The sequence below is a fragment of the Hyperolius riggenbachi genome, chromosome 1 (assembly GCF_040937935.1).
Source record: "Hyperolius riggenbachi isolate aHypRig1 chromosome 1, aHypRig1.pri, whole genome shotgun sequence".
Taxonomy (NCBI): Eukaryota; Metazoa; Chordata; class Amphibia; order Anura; family Hyperoliidae; genus Hyperolius; species Hyperolius riggenbachi.
Genome location: NC_090646.1, coordinates 288,029,334 through 288,050,269, shown reverse-complemented (window position 1 = coordinate 288,050,269; position 20,936 = coordinate 288,029,334). Strand labels below are relative to the sequence as shown.

Here is a 20,936-nt window from a genome sequence, read left to right as displayed (position 1 = left end):
TTGCCATTCATATTTGCCCATACTAAAAACTGGATATCACAGTGATTTTACAATCACTGACACAAAAGATGTCAGTCTGGCATGAAGTGCAAGGACACAGGGGACAGAGTGAATGCTGCACTAGGTTCATATTACAGCCCTGTAAACCACTCAGATCTCTCTTCACACTGAATGACCAGCGTGGTGATATGTTAATGAGCCACACTTATCTGAGTATTCCGACATTCCTGTGAATGGAAGGAGCTGGGAAGGGGCTTTGTATCTGCTGCACAGATAGAGGAGGAGGAGAGCTTCTGTGTCCACTGCTGGGAAAGATCGGGTGACCACCAAAAGGAATAGCAATAGAGCCGTACACTCTATTCTATGGTCGGCTCCAGCAAAGTTCCCGAGGTCTGACTCATCTGTGCTAGGAGCTTCCCCCGCCCCTCGCTGCGGATAGGAAGGAGAAGCTGAGGAGGAGGGCGGAGATGTGTCTCTGCACTCAGCGCTGCCTGAATTAAAACTACGAGCAGAGGAAACAGGAAAGTGTCTCTGCTTTAGACTCGGAGGCTAATCAAATCAGCCGGGCGGGAACAGAGACCCAGGTGGGCGCTCCGCCCGGGTAATAGGCTCTGGGGAGAACACTGACTCCAGAATGTTATGAAGAGTGTTCAGATGAATTGCACAGTCCTTATTTGCCATGAAAATTAACTGAATCCCAAAAAAACCTTTCCACTGCATTTCATTGCTGTCATTAAAGGACCTGCTGAGATCATTTCAGTAATCGTCTTGTTAACTCAGGTGAGAATGTTGACGAGCATAAGGCTGGAGATCATTATGTCAGGCTGATTGGGTTACAATGGCAGACTTGACATGTTAAAAGGAGGGTGATGCTTGAAATCATTGATCTTCCATTGTTAACCATGGTGATCAGCAAAGAAACACATGCAGCCATCATTGTGTTGCATAAAAATGGCTTCACAGGCAAGGATATTGTGGCTACTAAGATTGCACCTAAATCAACAATTTATAGGATCATCAAGAACTTCAAGGAAAGAGGTTCAATTCTTGTTAGGGTTCAGGGCGTCCAAGAAAATACAGCAAGCACCAGGATCGTCTCCTAAAGAGTATTCAGCTGCGGGATTGGAGTGCAACCAGTGCAGAGATTGCTCAGGAATGGCAGCAGGCAGGTGTGAGCCCATCTGCACGCACAGTGAGGCGAAGACTTTTGGAAGATGGCCTGGTGTCAAGAAGGGCTCCCAAAAAACATCAGGGACAGATTGATCTTCTGCAGAAAGTATGTGGAATGGAGTGCTGTAGACAGAGGCAAAGTCATATTCTCTGATAAAGCCCCTTTCCGATTGTTTGGGGCATCTGGAAAAAGGCTTGTCAGGAGAAGAAAAAGGTGAGCGCTACCATTAGTCCTGTGTCATGCCAACAGTAAAGCATCCTGAGACCATTCATGTGTGGGGTTGCTTCTCATCCAAGCGAGTGGACTCACTCACAATTTTGACAAAAAAAAAAGCCATGAATAAAGAATGGTACCAAAGCACCCTCCAACAGCTACTTCTTCCAACAATACAACAACAGTTTGGTGAAGAACAATGCATTTTGCAGCACGATGGAGCACCATGTCATAAGGCAAAAGTAATAACTATGTGGCTCGGGGACCAAAACGTTGAAATTTTTGGTCCATGGCCTGGAAACTCCCCAGATCTTAATCCCATTGAGAACTTGTGGTCATTCCTCAAGAGGCGAGTGGACAAACAAAAATCAACTAATTCTAAGAAACTCAAAGAAGTGATTATGAAAGAATGGGTTGCTATCAGTCAGGATTTGGCCCAGAAGTTGTTTGAGAGCATGCCCAGTCGAATTGCAGAGGTCCTGAAAAAGAAGGGCCAACACTGCAAATACAGACTCTTTGCATACATCTCATGTAATTGTCAGTAAAATCCTTTGAAACGTGCTTATAATTATATTTTAGTACATCACATAAACAACTGAAACTAAGATCTAAAAGCAGTTTAGCAGCAAACTTTGTGAAAACTAATATTTTTGACAGTCTCAAAACTTTTGGCCAGGACTGTAGAGAAGCTTCCCATGCAGCGGTACATAGGCTTAGGCCCGGTTCACATTAGCGTTCCAGGTCCGGCTTCCCCGGACCCGGAACGCTCTGTACACAGCGGATGGTGAATGGATACATTGTTAATCAATGTATCCATTCACACTCGTGCGACCGTCCGGATCCGATCCGGGAACGCAGCTCCGGGACGATCCGGCTTTTTTCCAACTTGCTCCATTTTTGCCGTCCGTCCCCGTGCGGCTGCGGACCCGGGCCGGATCCTGACCCGAATATGCGGCCATGCTGTGCAATGAGAAACGGATGTTTCTCATCACACTGGCAATAGGACCAGATGCTTCCAGCACCGGTCCTATGCCACTTGAGGGGCCCGGAATACACGCCGGTATCCCCCATGCTTGCGGTGCCTTTCTGGCACTGCAATGTATCTAGTTCCGGCTACTTTATTGTAGCCGGAACTGATACATTCCGGATCCGCAACTTGTGGCAACTTGTGGCCACCGGAGAGACCCGTACGGTCTCTTTGCGGCCCCCGGACACTTGCGGACTCGAACCGCAAGTGTGAACGGGTCCGTAGGACACTGGCATTAATGTTCATTCCAAACAGTACAATGAAGATAACTCCGGACTCTCCAGGAACGGGTATACTTTGATCCCAAAACTATCATCTGTAATACAGATGTACTCTTATTTGCAATAAACCTACTCGGTTGACCCATTGGAGTGTGCAAACTTACCTTCTTTGTCCCTTATGGGAAGACTAGCCCCAAACCCTTAGTGTGGATCTTTTTAAAATTTGGTTTTTGATTTTCTTTTTTTTTTTTTTGGGGGGGGGGGGGGGAGCACATTTCTTCCACATTTGTCTTGAAGTGTAGCTTATATTTTATTATTTAAAATCTTGTCTTAACTGGCAATGAATACATTTTGAAAAATTAGGTGTTGCATCATTTCCAATTATCATTGGCATAAATACGCAATCTTCTTAATAATGCCACATGTGTGAGTATCCCAGAGACATTAGTCCCAGATGGTCTTTCACAATACTTTGTTAAAGCCATCAGCCTTACAATTTGTGGACTTATGAGACTGATTTGATTTTGGTATATATGAGTGCCAATGGAAAGGAACTAGTGTCCTCTATTTTTTCCGTGCCTTATCTATATACTTTAAAGGTGCTTACATGAGAACATGACAGCATCGTTTACAACACTGATTAAAGCTTTGTTTTAATGGGCATTTCTCAAATATAAAGCACTGTATAATTGTGGAAAGCTGCTGTCACAAATCTAATAACTGCACTTTGAACTGTAGAAAGCAATAAAACATATAATAAAATGCATGTGTTGTTTGTGTTTTCCATGTTTAGTTAACAAAGACAACATGAGCTTTCTCCTGTACCAGCTTTTGCAGTGTGTAACTATAGTATTCCTTTTACCAATGAAAATTTGAGAATTATTGAGGTTATTAGGGAAAAAGAGCTGATATCCTACATTTTAGGAGCAAGACGGGGCAGTCAACAAATACTATTAAGCCCAGTTGCATTTAAAACGTCTTCATTTGTTTTGTATAATTTATTTAATGAAATAAGATGCTTGGAAATTCACCTTCGCCAGGGCTTTAATATGCACCTCCGAAAAAAGAGAATATTATTTCAAAGGGCACATGAAAATTCTCCCAATAAGTATCACAGAGCTGTTTTTTCAATTGCAGGTGTTGCATTAGATTGTATATTGTTGTATACATTTTATTTTGATGCCTTTGGTCGTCATGTAGTTTCTCTTGTATTACTGGAAGGAGGTTTATTGGATGAAATGTCCATCCTTTAACAGGTGTCTTGTATACGTTTGTTAATTTGACCTAATGAAGTTTATACTGTATATTACTTAATCCTTAACTGTCAGAGACAATATAATTATAGTTTGTCACCCCGTCAAAGTCCTCAATAGCCCCTTGTTTACAAAAAACTAAAACAAAACAAAAGAAAAAACACAGCTATTCCTTGCTGTTTGTGCTCGTATTGGAACCAATGCGTCTAAGCAGAACACAAAGTGAGGATAGTCCTCTCAAAACTAAACCAGTTTCAACACTATCCACAAATATATGGTTTTGGCTAGAGACAATCTTTAATTTTAACACTATCAACAAATACAGTAAAGGTTTTGGCTGGAGACAACCTTTAACCACTTCGCCGCCCGGGTACAGTATATCTACGCTCCCGCGATTGTGCACGCCGCCGCCCACTTGCCCGGAGATCAATGAACGGGAAAAAACATTCCCGTTCGTTGATCTCTGCCCCCCAGCAATGATCGTCTGCTTCTATGAGAAGCAGCGCGATCATTGTGAAAAAAAAAGTTCCCAGCCTCCCTCCCTTACAGGACGCATTCACTAAAAGTTACTGTGGCCATCTTATGGCCATAAAAGTAAAACTACACCCAAACACATTTTTCATATACAAATACATTAGTTTACATTATAAATTAACTCATTAACTCCCACACTCCCCAATTGTTACCAATTTTTTTTTTGTGATAAAAAAAAATTACAACAAAAAAAAGCAAAAAACATAAATAGTTACCTTAGGGACTGAACTCTTTAAATATTTATATCAAGAGGATATAACACTGTTACTTTATAAATTATGGGCTTGTAATTAGGGATGGACGCAAAACTGAAAAAAATGCACCTTGATTTCCAAATAAATTATTGGCGCCAAACATTGTGATAGGGACATAATTTAAACGGTGTAATAACCGGGACAAATGGGCACATAAGTTACATGGATTTTAATTACAGTAGCATGCATTATATAAAAACTATAATGGCCAAAAACTGAAAAATAATGATTTTTTTTCCAAATGTTTTCCAATTTTCCCATTAAAACACATTTAGAATAAAATAATTCTTGGCATAATGTCCCTTCTAAAGAAAGCCTAATTGGTGGCAAAAAAAAAAACAGATATAGTTCATTTCATTGTGATAAGTAATGATAAAGTTATAGGCGAATGAATGTAAGGAGCACTGAAAGGAGAAAATTGCTCTGGTGCTGAGGGGGGTAAAACCCCTCAATTGTGAAGTGGTTAATGGCATTGTGCTAGTTTCCCTTATGCCTTTCTAAACTATGTGCTCCTAGCAGTACTGAGTAGAAGATACATGTATGTACAGTTATCTTTTACCGAAGGGATCTTATAAATTGTAGTGTCCATTTCTGCTTTTACTTGGAGTAGTTATTGATCCTTGGGAATTATTTGGTAAATGTACTGAAGCAATTCCAACAATGAATGGAATTTACATATGGCTCATTCAGTAAGATCCAAACAGGTTTATTACCAAAAGCACTGCTTAACCTTTGCCTTATTTATGACTAACATTACAGGACAATACTGCCACTATGTGGACAAGTTAATGGGGCATAAAATGCTGCTTCTCACAGTGCATTCTAATTGTCTCCTAGAATTAATTGTGCTTATCATAGGAACATTAAGGAACAAACCTTGCAAATGTGATATAAGCTGTACTATAGCTTAATTTGAATTACGGCACGCATAATCACTAAATCTAGGGTTTCCCCTGATGTAGAAAGACATTATGCAATGTGATTCAAACGTAGAGCTGTGAACTTTGACAGTATGTATGAATCATAAGTAGCAGAGTTTACAGATGGAACATTTTAAATGGCAAATAGTCATTAACCATTGAATGAAAATGGACTATGAAGCACATTTGAGGTGATGATATAGCCATGCATTTACAGAACTACAAAGACATAATATCAGTCATTCATGCTTCCCTTGAGTAGATAAACAATCTTTGTTACACAGTGGATTTGTATGTGTTAGGCTGAATACTCAGCAGAATGTTGCCTGCTACTGATGACATGCCAGCAGTGCCATGTCCCCTTCCCTTTATTTATTTGTGAATGCAAGCCTATAGCTCACAGTCAGGTATGCTGCATCCATTACAGTTCTGAAGAGCATCCCTCTGTGCCAAACCCACAACCTTCACCACTGACCTTGTCAAGCCTTTATATGTATAATATGCTATATCTACCAACACATCACTGTATTTTACTTTTTTACGCACATGTTGACAATACAACTCATTTCTTCATCCAGTTGGTTCCCAGGCAAATAATAAACTCCATTTATAGCACTTCTAACAAGTTTTCTGGCCTGTAAACTGTGGTGGTGGAAAGGTTGTTATGGACTCGTACGAGACACAGTATAGGTTTTCACAGTGAAAATTAGTCATCCAATTTCTAGAACTATTTATGATGTTTTGTTTTTTTGTTGTTGTGCCAGGAATCTGGAAAAAAAGGATCCATCCATGCATAAGCAGCATATGGACCATTGGCTATAAAATACAGGCTTAAATTTGTCATCTTAACTTACAAACTCTTTGAAAAAATAGCACATCAAAAGAAAAACCAACTGAGCTTTTCTAATATATCAACAGCTCCATTTAATACAAGCAGTGAATCAATACCTCGAAATGCTTACCCTTTTATCTACGGCAAGCATCCAGAAAGATCATTTTAATTGATTTAGTACATTGAACTTAATAAAGAAAATACTGAAACAGCCGATAACCCATTACTTTTTTATTTGCCATATGAACTGGTAATAGTACACATAATATATTTAAGTTTTAAGCTATGATTGACAAGCCAGTTGTTTTAGAACATGCAAAGTGCTTATGTCAAGTGGAGTTTCCAATAAAAATGTGAAATTAGCTTTTGCATTTAGAGGATGTGATTCTATCATTTAAACTGAGTATCACGCCAGCTGAATCAAAGATTCAAGCATCATAGAGCTCATTAACACCACTGAACACTCAGTAACACCCTTAAAATGCAGCACAAAGCATCTTCAAATATATTTTCATATCTGCCGTTCACACTAATGTGGTACATAAATGGCAGCTGCAAAAATCCTGCAGCTAGCATCTGTGCAGTGAGAGACAGCCCCATTCACATAAACTGAATGGGATTGGTATCATAACGTATAATAATCGTGCAGAAATGTGTATTATTCATGTTCAATGTGTGAAAAGATCCTTTAAAGCCCCTGTGCAGGCAAGGATGTAATTAGTGTAGTGCTTGCCTCCCTTTCCCTCTAGATCAGCATCATAAGTTTAAGCTTGCTAAATTGATTCTAAATAACGTCATTTTGGTCATATGGATGCTGGCCGCACCCTTCCTAGGTCCTGATTGCACGAAATAGTGAGTAGAAGCTTGGCTATGCCTCCCCTCCCAGTGTGCAATGGGGCTCAAAGGACTCGGGTTGAATGATCCCATAGGACAGCAGTGATCACATAACTACGGCTGAATTCAACAAAAGGAAGGTATATAGAAGCATTTTTAGAAATTTTAACTTGTGTTACTGATCTCATGGAGGTGGGAGGAAAAGGCATCAGATCAATAACTAATTTTCCTTGGACAAGGGCTTTAGAGGAAACTACAGTTAGAACAATATGAAGAGGGATGCAGAGGGCTTACTTTTACAAAGTACAGGATTGTGGGGATCCTCTGCCTTCAATATCTTCATAATCAGTGACGTATTATGAGTATGTAGATCAGGTGTTCAAACTACCTTTGCAACATACTTGTTCCAGGTATGTGAAGCTGGAACTACTGATGCCAAAACAACTGCATGACAAATAGGCAGTTCATTTTTTTTTCAAATGGTAGAGCAATGGCAGCCTCCACATTCTCCTCACTGTAGTATTATTATTTGAAGGTGAGCAGGCCAAAGGCTTATGCTTTGGGCATTTCCAAAAGTGGTAAAATTCACATTTCAGGTTTTGATGTTGCATAGTTTAGCAAGGATAACTAGATCCTGGCTTTAGTAAAACATCTCATGAGCTTAACTGCTTTAGGCAATATTCACTTCAATTCACTAAAGATAGTAAAGATAGCCAAAAATCCCCAAGGCAATACCAGCTTATTTCTGCTCCATGGAGCACTTGTAGAGAGAGGTGTGAAGGAAGCTTAGTAAAATCTGAGAATGGCCTCTAAGCAGCACAGAGGCTAAGTTGCTAGAGTGCCAGGTTTGAATTTTGGCCAGGATGATGTCTGCAAGGAGTTTACATGTTCTCCCCGTGTTTTCTGCTGTTCTGTTTATCATCTGAAACGTTTGTGAGGGCTTGTTTCAAGTGTCGGTAATCCAAAGTGTGTGTGCAGTTTTAGGTAGAAGCACAGTGCATGGCTTCTTCACCTTTCTCCATTACAAAATGATTAGTTCTTTCAAGTTACTGCAAGCATTCATAATATAACTGTATAGATTTAGTAATCATTGTGGATATAGTGTGCATTGTCTTGTGGAGGAAGTTCTGGTGGACTAAAAGACCCATCATTTCCTTAAAGAACTGTATACTGACTCATATTAGTTGGGGACATATTGACCCATATGCAATTCACTTTTTCTCCTGAGTTTTCTCTTTGGTGATATTTTTAAACTTGTCAGTAAAATGCATTTTAAATCACCCGCAAGCAAGAAAATACTCAAAATAATTTTGACAGCACTTTTCACCTACTTTTTGGCACCTTTCCAGTTATCTCCTGGAAGAAAACACAGGAGAAAAGGTGAATTGCATATGGGCCATTGTATCTTGCCTGCTGGAGGATGATCTAAGAGAGTACACGATCCAACAGTTCCTCAGTGTGCTTTTTACCAACTTAAAGGACCACTATTGCAAAAAAAAATAAAATAAAAATTGTAAAATGTAAAAGGCATGTGTATGCATATGTGTAAAATGTACATTTGTTCCAGAGTAAAATGCAATATAAATTTATTTTTTTCTATGTTGTTGTCACTTACAATAGCTTGTAAAAATCAGACAGATCAGGGGATTCTTAGGGGTCTCTTATTTCAGAAGCACTTCCTGAACGACAGTTCTCAGTCCAATTGCCAAAATAGTGTGCAAGCGAGTAGAGAGACTGACTGACATCTTTGTATAGATCCTTTCCAGCAAGTGCTTTTGTAAATTATAAAGGTAATACTGAGAATTCCCCATGAGGACATGGACTAGTCCAAAACCTGCCAGATTTTTACTGTTTTACAAGTTACTGTAAGCAACAGCAACATAGGAGAAAAATAATTTATAGTATATTTTATTTTACTCAGGGAGAAATGCACTTCTTGAAAATGTGATGATTGAAAACCTTTTCAAGGTCTGCCTGACGTGTGACCTTGTGTGAATGGCAAACCCACTGTCTTTATTACCACAACTGCAGACAGTCAACAAGTACTTTCCAAATGTGAAAATTAGTGAAGACTTAAGCCTGGTACACACAATTATGATTGGCCAATCACTGTCCAATTTTACCACCTCCATGTGGTATGACCCTCATATTACATGGAGCCTGGTACACACATCCAGTTTTGACTGGCCAATGACTGACCACTTTTACCACCTACCTATTGTATGAGAGTGTACCTACACAATCTATTCACCGTATTCAAAATATGTTGGCCCTTTTACTAAATAGAGGTAGTTAAATTGGCCAATCTTTGGACAAGCAAAATTGAAGGTGTGTACTAGGCTTTCATCTCTTTTTCAGAACCAATACTATTTACACTTCTATCGAAACTTGACAAAACGTAATAATAACACAGACAATGAAACTGTAATCCATAGCAACCTAGCCATCAAAATTCTGCATATTTTAGTTTGGTGATTACATAAATGGCATACATAAATACATCTTACATTTTATTGTAATGTAATATTGCATTAAATATTATAACATTTTGTAATGCTGGTTAATTTTAGCAGTATGAGTGTCTGAGTACCAGGAACCATATAAAGCATATTAGTCATCCAAAACATATGAATTTGTTCCACAGAAATTCTGCTGTTGCAAATAATTGAAAACCTGCAGTGTCATGAAATATACCGTGAAAGTATCCCTAGAGCGATGAGCAGCGCAGGGTTAAAATAAGGGATCAAACAGCCTAAAGGCAGTACACTGGTGCAAACACCTCAGCTGTATTCATGCAGCATCAAGTAAGAGAAAGAACACAACCATAAACATTGCATACATTTTGACCCATCATTAATAAAATATTGAGTAAAAGCAAGTGAGGGAACCCATGTTATACGTCAGATGAAGAATCACATCAATCAATAGCCTTCTGGTATTTTTTGTAGAAAGACAGATAAACCTTGTAGCATTGATTAGAAGTCCCTGTCTAGGAATATATTTTCGTGGACTGAATCTGGCCACTCATCAAACTGAAAAGTGATTCTCAAAACCAGTTTCCTACTCACCTGTGGGGACCCTCAACTGATATCACCCACTCCAAGTTCACACTGTGGGTGCTATCCACTGCAGGCTTCAGAATGTTCATCCCTGTGGTCATACTTTCCTCCCATATTGAACCATATAAAGCATGTGGGGGGTGGGGGGGGGGGTGAGTGGCCAGTTTCCCCTGTAAATTTGTTTGGAAAGAATTGAGCATTTTCATTTATAATTTCAAATGCAGTTTTATTTGAACCTGGAAGAACTCTCTTTCCTCGAGGAATGTGTCTGTGGGGTTTGAAAGCTATTATGCATTAGTAATTTTCTCAATAGCTCTGCCATATGTTAGATTTTCATGCATCTGGATCTTTTACTGGGCCGACATTTTCAAGAAAGAAAAAATCTCCCACTAAAATATCTGGGAACTATTAAAATTCCTTGCCCATAACACTTGGTGTACTGATTATATTAGCAGGGTTAAAGAATCTTGAGAAACATTGCCGCCATAAAATCCCTGCATTATACCTTCCGCTTGTTCCCCTTCCCTCTCCATAGAACAAATTCAAGTGCTTGGCTTAGCTAAGCATTCATGTTAAAGAGCTGTTATCAGATCAGTAAAAATGGATGTATACCTGCACTCCATTTGGTTATGCCAATACAAACACATGAGGTGCACAAGGATGATGCACCTCTGTTTAATCATGGAAGTGATGGAGTGCTGCATGGAGCTGCTGTAGTCTACTGCAGCAGTCACATGGAGTGTTGACATTGCATCTGCAACATAGGTGTATCGCTGCCTTATCAGATGTGTCTCATTGGCTTATCCCCTGTGCTTCTTGCTTCTCAGCATTGATTTACCTGCTGCCCACGGAACACTGCTGTGAGCTGATTACTTGATAAAGAGACCCCATGGGGTCTCGAAGTGTTGGAGTTACTTTGTTCTATTTGGATATAAAATATAAAGTTTATATCTGAAGATTAAAAAGGTGCTGGCTTTGCTTGATAGACTATTAGAAGATCAAAGACCTGAGGATGGTCAAGTCATACTTTAGGTAAATTCCGGGAGAGTTGATCCAGGGATTTATCTGACTGCCATCTGGAATCGGGAAGGAATTTTTCCCTTTTAAGGCTTATTGGTGCAGGTTTTTTTGCCTTCCCCTGGGTCAACTGGGATATGTGCGGGTTCAATATGGTGTGTTGTTTTTCTTGGTTGAACTTAATGGACAGATGTCTTTTTTTCAACCAAACTATGTACGGTAACTATACCTGCACATCTGATTTATTTTGCATATTCATAGATATGCAGTTTTATATTTTCTTTAACATTACACCAAAAACTAGATAGTAGCAGTACCAGGACTGATGTGTTGTCGCTGTCCCGCTGTGAGCAGGGGCATAAAAATGGGGTGAAAGTGATGCTGAGCAGAATTTGTCACAATCATTTTATGCAACACATGGAACTAAAAAAATCTGTATCCAGCAGATTAGATCCAAACTGGATGATGTTTACATTCTCCTGATGAATTTTATGAAATTCTACTGGAAAAAAATGTTTGAATTAAACGATCATTCATTAGATTATAGTTTATACTGGCGTATATGTGGTTTGGTTGTTTTATTAATTTGATTGTTTCAACTTAATGAGTATGACTTTCATAAATGTAATGTACAATGTAACATCCACAGACCTATTAAAAAACCTAAATTAATGAAAGAGATATGCAACTTTTTCATATGCAAGTCATTGCTTCAGTTTTCTTCTTCAAGTAAGGTTGATAGTGATCTCTCTTCTCTCAATTATGTCATGCAAGGCAAAAGGATTCAGGATGGATTTTCAGCGCCTGCAGCGTATCTTGGAAACAAGTCCTGCTTTGCTTTCAACTTTTGTACTGTGAAAAAGTACAAACATAATCAGAACAAAACAGACAGCTGCTTAACTTTTTTTCAGTAAAGAATTCATAATTAAAAGCACACCATATTTGTACAGTTTGCAAATGCCATGTATGCTGTATTTGTGTATTAATGTCTGATATGTTTTAGCTTCATGCACTTAGCTGTTATATATTGCAGAAGCAACATGGGCATTTCTTAGTCTTATCTTTTGATGGACGGCTTGACATCTAATGCTGATCCCTTATCAGGCATTAAAATCTGCTTTCCGCTGATACACACTCTGGCTTCAGGCAAACTTCCGGGCTTTAAAATGCTCTCATGGGGGATATAAATAAATGGGTATGCAGTGCTGGATGTTGCAGACAAGGTTGCTGAAAGCATGACCCAGTGCAAACACAATTTTACCTCCAAAATCAAAGATGGCAAGGCACTCGGTGTTTATAAAAATTGAATATTATGTTTACTTCGTAAGCACATACTAGCAAACATGTGCCTATTTGGGTACAGGTACATCTGTGCTGTTGGTATATAAAGTAAAGAAGACACAAAAAATGCTGAAAGATAGGAAGACAACCGAAAGGAAGCAATAAAATGTTTCTGTTATAACTCAGAATTCTTCTTGTAGGAGATAAGTCCACCATTAACTCTTTTTTTTATATACATTTTATATCATTTTGGCAACTCTGATATATTGTACAGTTGTTTTATCCACCCTGAGTGGAGGGTAATGTTTTTTTTGGCCCATCCCTGAACAGATTGACTTTTTAACCTGAGTGGGGTCAGGTTTCTTCTCCCCACCTGCTTACTGTATGGCACACCTTTGTGAGTATACGCTCAATACCATTTCTCTGTGTCTCATTATACTACATAATAAAGGCTCTTGGTCTCTCTATTCTCTTGAGGTCCCTTGCATACATTGCATGCTGCGCCGCTCCGTGCTGAGCTTTCCTGATGCTTATCCAGTGCAAGGGCCTTGCAAGTCTAGGCTTTATTGCTTTTTTTGGAAATGTGGAGGCACAGAATTAAGGTGTTTTCCTTGCTAAGGGAGAGAAGCCAGATACGGGCCGCACCTCTTACTGGTGTGTGCGTGTGTGTACGTGATGTTTACGGTGTTGAACATATATTGGCCCACTGCTTACTGGTTGTAGCAGAGAAAATTAGTGCTCAAGATGACTGTAAAAGTGCAAGGTATTGTGGAGAGAACTCACAATATTGTCATAGTGAGACTGCACAAAGTACTGCAGGAAGAGTGAAAAGATATTTAATGCGAGAGGAAGCAAAGTGCTGTAGCGAGAGAGAGAGAGAGAGCAAGAGAGTGTGCAAAATCCTACAGGGAGAGAGAGCATAAAGTGCCACGGAGATGGCTGGTTCCTTCAGTGTCCTACTCCTGAGGCTCATATAGCAGCCTTCTTCTCTATTACCACCCATAGTTGCCAGACCCATTGCTGTCAGCTATGTTTCCCCCAGAAACTGCAACAATCACCACACAACTCTTTTTCTAAAATGCTCGTAGCAAGTTAACATACACACAGTTAAAAGCATGTATGCACATTGCAAGTGTAGTTTAAATATTTTTTTGTTCCCATTTCAGTAATAGAGCTCCAAATTTAGTGTGGCCCCAAGGTAGCTAGTAAAGTGTTTCCCCCAGTGTAGCTAGTATAGTGGCCCCCATTGTAGGTAGTAGTGCCCCCACCCCAATATAGCTAGAAGGAGGGGTGACAGGGATAGTGGGGGGGGGACATATCCCCCCTCCCTCACCTGGGTCCCCTCCTTCTGCCTCTCTTCCCCTCCAAAATGCGGGCAGCGGGGGCAGCGTGCACAGCAAACGGGCAGGCGGGCGGGCGGAGAATACTCACTTCTCTTCCGCGTATCAGCCGCTGGAACACTGCGTCGCCGTCACGTGCCTCTTCTGCGCCTCCAAATGCGGAAGTGTTGTGAGTATTCTCCGCCTGCCCGCTCTGCCTGTTTGCTGCCCGCATTTTAGAGGGGAAGAGAGGCAGAAGAAGGGGAGCCAGGTGAGGGAGGGGGGGGGATATGTCCCCCCCTCCTTGCCGCTATCCCTGTCACCCCTCCTTCTAGCGCTGCTCTTCCCCTCCTGCATCTATGGGGGGTTGTTGGCGACACCCCCCTGCCTATCAGCCACTCTGGGCGCCACGCCCCCCCTGCGCCCTATGGTAGGAACGCCACTGCTGTGGCCCACAGTAGAAGTCCCACCTTTATCCCTTTCTTCTTGTTTTCCATCATGTATTGATATTCAATGTATTGGTGCCCTGTGGTAAGGGCATTAGTGTGATCTGATTGCGTCGCCATTTTGGCCCGAGTGCAATCTTCCTGCCACGTTTTGGATGTGATTTGAGCTCTACTATACTGAGTATAGTAGCTCAGTCGCAATCACATTAGTGGACATTTGTTTGCGACTGTGCTCGTGTTTCATAGTGGAAAAGAGTATTTTGCAGAAACTGCATGTGTAGAAATATTTGTTATGAGCCATCCGCAAAGGATATTCCTCCCAAACTTATAGCTGACTGACATTCCAGCAGTTACCAGCTGGTCTTTGCTATATAAACCTTTTTTTTTGTAAAATTAAGTGGTTTGAGTAGCTTCTTGTTGGAAAACAATACAACAATTACTCTTCAGTTTCTTTTTTAATGCCTTGCAACAGTGACAGTTGCGTCATATGTGACATTTTTGTGACCTTTTATTGTAATTATCAAATACAATGATGTCTACTCATCTTCCACAAGTGGTTTTTCACTTTTCTTATACATACTGTACAGGCAAAATGCTCTCTGACACATGCTAGTTGATGTTTCACAAATTGCTGCGGAACGCATTATTATATCAATACTAAATAATAATTAGATATAATAAGCTTTTGAGAGTGTGTAAATGAGCATCAGCTATTTTTGATATTACAAGTGAACTCTAAGTCTCATAGAAAGTCCTCTTTTAAATATTGGTTCATTAGATATTTAATTGAAATTCGATTGTTTGAATGCCCTTATCAACCTCTGACTTAAAATGATATTTAAACAATGCACATTTCCTGGCTGCCTGGTTCTTTTTAAGCTTCCATATAGGCCAGACCACAATGACGCTTTATGAATTACGCTAAAAATAAACCTCCTTCCTTTTCTAGAGCACACTTGCCCAGTGTTATGGGCAAGGAGCTCATTTCTAAATTCAAGGCCCTGGAGTAAGTGGGGAGGGAGTGATAATGATAATATAAAGGAACTTATGGTAAAATATAAAAGCCCCCGTCAATGTGAAGACTTTCAGGTGTATGCCTTTTTCCACATAAACATGTAAAAGGTGTCAAAAGATTTAACATACTTCAAAAAATATTTTTAATACAATAAAAAAAAATCTTTATAAGATGGTACAGAGTCAAAAATAGTTAGAATTGATTGGACTCTCAAAAGACTGAGGATCAGTGTCAAAACCACATGTATTCCTTCACACTTATATTCACAGTGTACTTTAAATCAAGACTATCTGTGTGATCTTGTAAAACACTGGTATTCCACTAAAACAGTTATGTAAAGTCATATGATTAATGATTCAGCTTCTCTAGATCACTAAGTGATAGTTAACTTGTGCAGTATTTTAGTCAAGGTATGGGATTTCCTACTGTAGTCTTCATACATTTTAAAACATGCATGTTAATTTAGGTGCCATTATTTTAAATAATGTATTATATAGCTGAACCTTGGCACCAATATCTAGAATTTGGGTATATAATAGCTGAATCCCAGCCATATCTGCTATGCTGTTATAATTCTAATGCAATACCTGAGACATCTAGCCTATGATAAACCGCATTAATGCATGCATAGCAAGTTAGTTTATCTTCGACCGACTAATACAATGCACCATCAGAGCTTGACTAAAAAGCACAGTAAGAATTTGCTGCAGCTAACATGACATCTTCTTGGAGCATTGCACTGAGGAGAGTGTAATATCTATAAAAACAGCATGCATAAACATTGATTGGCCATGGACGGATATTATTTCCCAAATACGCTGAGGAAAACTATGTAGTGCCTTGTTTCAGGCACAATCCTTTTGTATTAGAGGGCCCACGTGTTTAACAGCTAATGTAACTCATCAGTACTGATAATCTATAGACAAAACAGTGCATTGTCAAGTAATATTGCATATTGGCCTTTTGGAAGCTTTTAAGTTTATTGCTGGAAATTAGCTTGATTCACAATGTCAGCTGTGAGATTTGTACAAGGATGTTTTTGTCTCTAGTATTTCTTTCATACAATAATCATGCAGGGATTGTTGTCTAGTACTGGCTTTTTGACTCAAAGCTTTGCTGTAATGATTTGGACATCTTTGTGTGGAAGTATATAAGACATCGGTCTTGATTGAGTGTATTTAAACTGGAGATCTTTAGATGTCATGAAAAGTCCTGCAAAACTGGTCCTATTCATGTTTATTGATCGCGCAAATGCCACCCTTCACATTACTGCAGCCAGCCACAGTGGAATGTACGCTGCTTCAAACAGTGTTGAAAACCACATTGATGTTGGTGTCTCTGTTTATAATCCTAATAAAGTAGCAAATTCAGACCCTAATCTCTGATCCACTGCATGTCTTGTGTGTCGTGAAAGGACTGAGAATCTATTGCTAGACACAATATGCATTCCATTTTGGCTTACTGGTCATAGAATGCCTCCCCTGACCGCCAGTATTATAGGCTATCTCTAAAGATGCATGTAATGCATGATTGGAAATGTTTGCTTGCATATTTCTTTAAAAAAAAATCCAGTGAGATTTATGGCTGTATTTATAGGTTGCTGTATGTATTTTTAGCTCACAGTAACCCATCATATTGATTAATTCTGTGTTTCTCCTCTACAGGTTCACCTCCAAAACTAAAAGAGATAAAAAATCAAAGTGTACAAAAAGGAGAAAAGCTAATACTCAAATGTGAAGTGGTGTCAGAACAGCCTGGCCTGAAGTTTAAATGGTTCAAAGAAGATAAAGAAATTGGAGGAAAAAATAAAGCAGAGAGCAAGCCAGTTAACATCAAGATACGAAAGAAAAAGTAAATTTACCTGCTTTCACTTTTTTTTATTCTGTTTCTTAATTGTATGAGGAGATAATGCTGAGGTATCTGGACTACCCACAGTGCTAATAAATGTGATAATGAAGTGTTATATATGATCAAAGCGCTATGGTGCTGTTATATTACTTGTACAAATAGTCTTCTAAGTATTATTTAACTGTAAAGTAACCCATACACTGGGTCGAATTCCCGCCTATACACAGACGATTCACTGGGATCGAACTGCTGTGAAATCGTTAACACAAACGCTGCCAATTGCCATCTGACATCGGTCGATTCAGTTGATCGGTCCCGATGGAAAATTTTGCGTGACTGTTCGCGGGTCGGGTGCACAATGCTAGCGGCGTTCGATTTGGCGACGACAGACGCAGCATAGTGGCAGCAATAACATCAGCTGTCTAGCCGGCGTGACTCCACAGGGTCCATGCTGTCTCACTTTCTTCTGTCTCCTCTTCCCTTCCTGCTGCATCATGTAACTAGCCAAAGTTCAAACAGTACAGCGCCCTCTACTGTATGAACTTCCCCTAGTCACACGACTGGAAGTGGGGAAGAAGTGAGAGACAGAACAGATCCCAGGTACTCGCGCCGGCCGGACAGGTGATGTTATTGCTGCTGTCCGGGGGAGCCCGACTGGAAGGAGGCCTGGGGCAGTGACTCCACAGGTTTTGAATTGATTTCATGCTGAAATCGAATCAAACCTGTGTGCAGTGTATGGGCAAAATTAGATCCCTCTTTGATTAGTTAAGAGTGGGATCTATCTGTTGGTCGATCTTGTGCCATCTGTTAGTGTATGGCCACCTTAAGCTTAAGGAGGTTCAGTAATGATAAAATGCAATGTCTTATCTTTAGGCAAGCTGGATAGGGTAACCTTCCACTACCCTGCGCTTTATGATCTGATTCTGATCACTAACAGATTGCAAAATGCAGGGTACAGTAAAACTAATGGAAATGACAGCAGTCTTTTCCATGAATGCAATCCAATTATGTTGCGATTTTGTCCCTAATGCTCAATCGCATTCGTGGAAATAGGTTTGAAGCGCGATTGCAATGCAGTGTGATTGTGAACACGTTTCATAGTGGAAAAGGCCCTTAAAGGAAACATCAGAGCAGCATTAAAAAAACAAAAATCTACTTACCCGGGGATTCCTCCAGCCCCTTGCAGCAGTCCTGTGCCCTCACCACAGCTCCGCTCCCCGCCCGGTGTAGTTCTGCACCTGTGCAGTACATTCCAGATGACGTTAGTGCAACTCAGAGAGCCGCTTACTGAGGCACAGTAGATGCTGACCTGGTGAGGTCCTCATCTACACCAGAGGAGATCGAAAGCCACCAGAGCTGTAGTGAGGGCACAGAATGGCTGCTGGGGACTGGAGGAATCCCTGGGTGAGTAGATTTTTTTTTTTTCTACTTGCACCTTCCCCTTAAAGTGGATCCGAGATGAACTTTTACACATTGCATAATTCGTTTCCTTTTTATATTGTTTATAGGGCATTCCTCAAGCCAAATACTTTTTTGTTTTTGTTTTAATACTGTCATTCCCTATAAAGTAAACAAGCCACGCCCACAGGTTTTCAGAGAGCCAAGGCACTTTCAGATAGTAGCAAGGGCTCATGGGAGCTCAGTGTGGGCAGGAGAAGGGGGAGGTATTACTAGCCAGAGATTTCAGAGGCAGAGGGGAGGAGGAGGGGGGATTAGGTTTTTTTTGCTCAAGATGCAGATAATCCTGCCTCTGTGTAATTTTTACAAACAACATGGCTGCTGTCATTGAATCGCAGGAAGAAAGAATCATATTCTATTAAAGCTGTTTGCAGCTAGATTTGTTGTGTAAACTATCTAAACTTTAGATAAGATATATAGACAAGTTACTTGTTAAAGTTAGTTTTTCATCTCGGATCCGCTTTAAGCATTTTAAGCACGAGGGTTGCAGTTTGTTACTCTACTTCTTAGTGTAGCCAAAACCAAGCAACATTTAGAAGACAAAAAATATTAAGACCTCCATATATTTTATGAACTTCATGGTAAATAGACAAGGAGTCTGCTGAAAGACCCCTTTTATCTATTACCTGGGTGTTAATGATTATTTGCTAACCTCTGTATTAAATGGGTGACAAGACAGCACGATTGTATTACCTACTTTCTGGACATATGGAGGTGGGGAAGAGGCTTTAGTCTTTACCGTTGGTTCAAGGGTGCTTTGTAAGGGATTTGGGGGAGGCTGCCCCCCTTTGCTAGGTAAGCATCCGCGGTTGAAAGCCGTGTGTTGTAGGATTGACTAAGGTGGGAACAACTCAGCACATAAGAGCTCTACCTTGCTGGCCACACAACCTGCATGGTAGGTGAAGGGTCAGTAATCCCATGGAGTTGATTATGCCCTTTTTTTTATTTACATTTTTCTGCATTTTTTGAATGTTTCCTGACATTCTTGTCAAGTAAAACATTTATAATACACCTCTGCACGATTTTACATGTTGAAAAGCAGCATCACCAGCTGTTAGCTTATAGTCACTGTAGTCAGTGGCAGGAGCATTGCAATAATCAGGAATCACAAAGTGAATGTCCCTTTTTAGTTCTTAAATCTACAGGAATTTATTTTCCTACAAATATCAATTTTAATAGGAAATTGGACCCTTTGTCAACACATTAGTCCTAACAAAAGTAAGATACTCTATTTGTACTCTATTTATAAAGTTTAAACATATTTGAAATTATTTAGGACACCATTTATGTAGTACTTTGTGTAATGTTTTACATTATATGTAATGAATCTGACATGGCACCATGAGCACATAAATGATGCACATTTTATCCAGCCAAACATGTTTTCCTATCTTAATAACTTTGATGAAATGCTGGGAAATGACCACCCCCTAAGTAAACATGTTTTCACAATGCTGGTTTTAGTTAGTGGCAAAGACACACGAAATGAACCTTACATGTACCTAATTGCAGTTGATCTAATCATGTATGACTTGTCATTGGAACTTATTGGCAACATGCTTGGTTCTGCAGAAAATCATCAGAACTTCACATTACACAAACGTCAGATGCTGATGCTGGAGAATATAAATGTACTGTGTCAAATCAGCTGGGAAACGACAGCATGAGAGTCAATGTCACCATAATAAGTAAGACACAATTATTATACTTTTATACTCTATTACTGCTTATTCATTCTGCATTTCTGCATATCTCAGAGAAATAAATGTGCATCACTTGAATGAAGAGCAATTTTGGTAGTTGTGTTGTTCTAAGCAATATTCACTAGAGTGGTTTGTACTAGGCAATAAACGTGTTTTGCTGATTTTTACTCTTCTGCTCCAAGTCAGCACATATTCATTATCTCAAAGCACATTTATGCCATAACCCATAACAACACCAATCTGATTTTATATTTCAGTAATCTTATTTTTTATTAAAGGGCCACTATAGTGAACATTTTGAAATTCTGCTACCACTTTAGTCATTCATATCATAGCAGAAGATTAAAATTCTCTGTTTACTTTGTAGCGAAAATACTCCGAAATAGTACTTTTCAGCATCTGACTGCTTCTTATTTGCTGCAGCTACACAAATGACCACAGAGTTGGTAACATTTCCGCTGTAGTGGTCCTTTAAAGTAAAATTTAACTGGTATCTTTGATTTGTTAATTTTAAATCATTGAAGTTCTTTA

General features: G+C 39.7%; 1 protein-coding gene across 7 annotated transcripts in view; it reads left to right on the top strand.

The window, feature by feature from the left end:
• NRG1 (neuregulin 1) overlaps window positions 1-20,936 on the top strand; it is a 929,658-nt gene that overhangs the window by 790,067 nt on the left and 118,655 nt on the right. For all 7 annotated transcript variants that reach the window (XM_068233688.1, XM_068233686.1, XM_068233687.1 and 4 more), the window contains 2 exons: window positions 17,061-17,247; window positions 20,275-20,390. In XM_068233688.1, coding sequence (XP_068089789.1) covers window positions 17,061-17,247; window positions 20,275-20,390 — 303 coding nt within the window. The remainder of the gene's footprint in view (window positions 1-17,060; window positions 17,248-20,274; window positions 20,391-20,936) is intronic.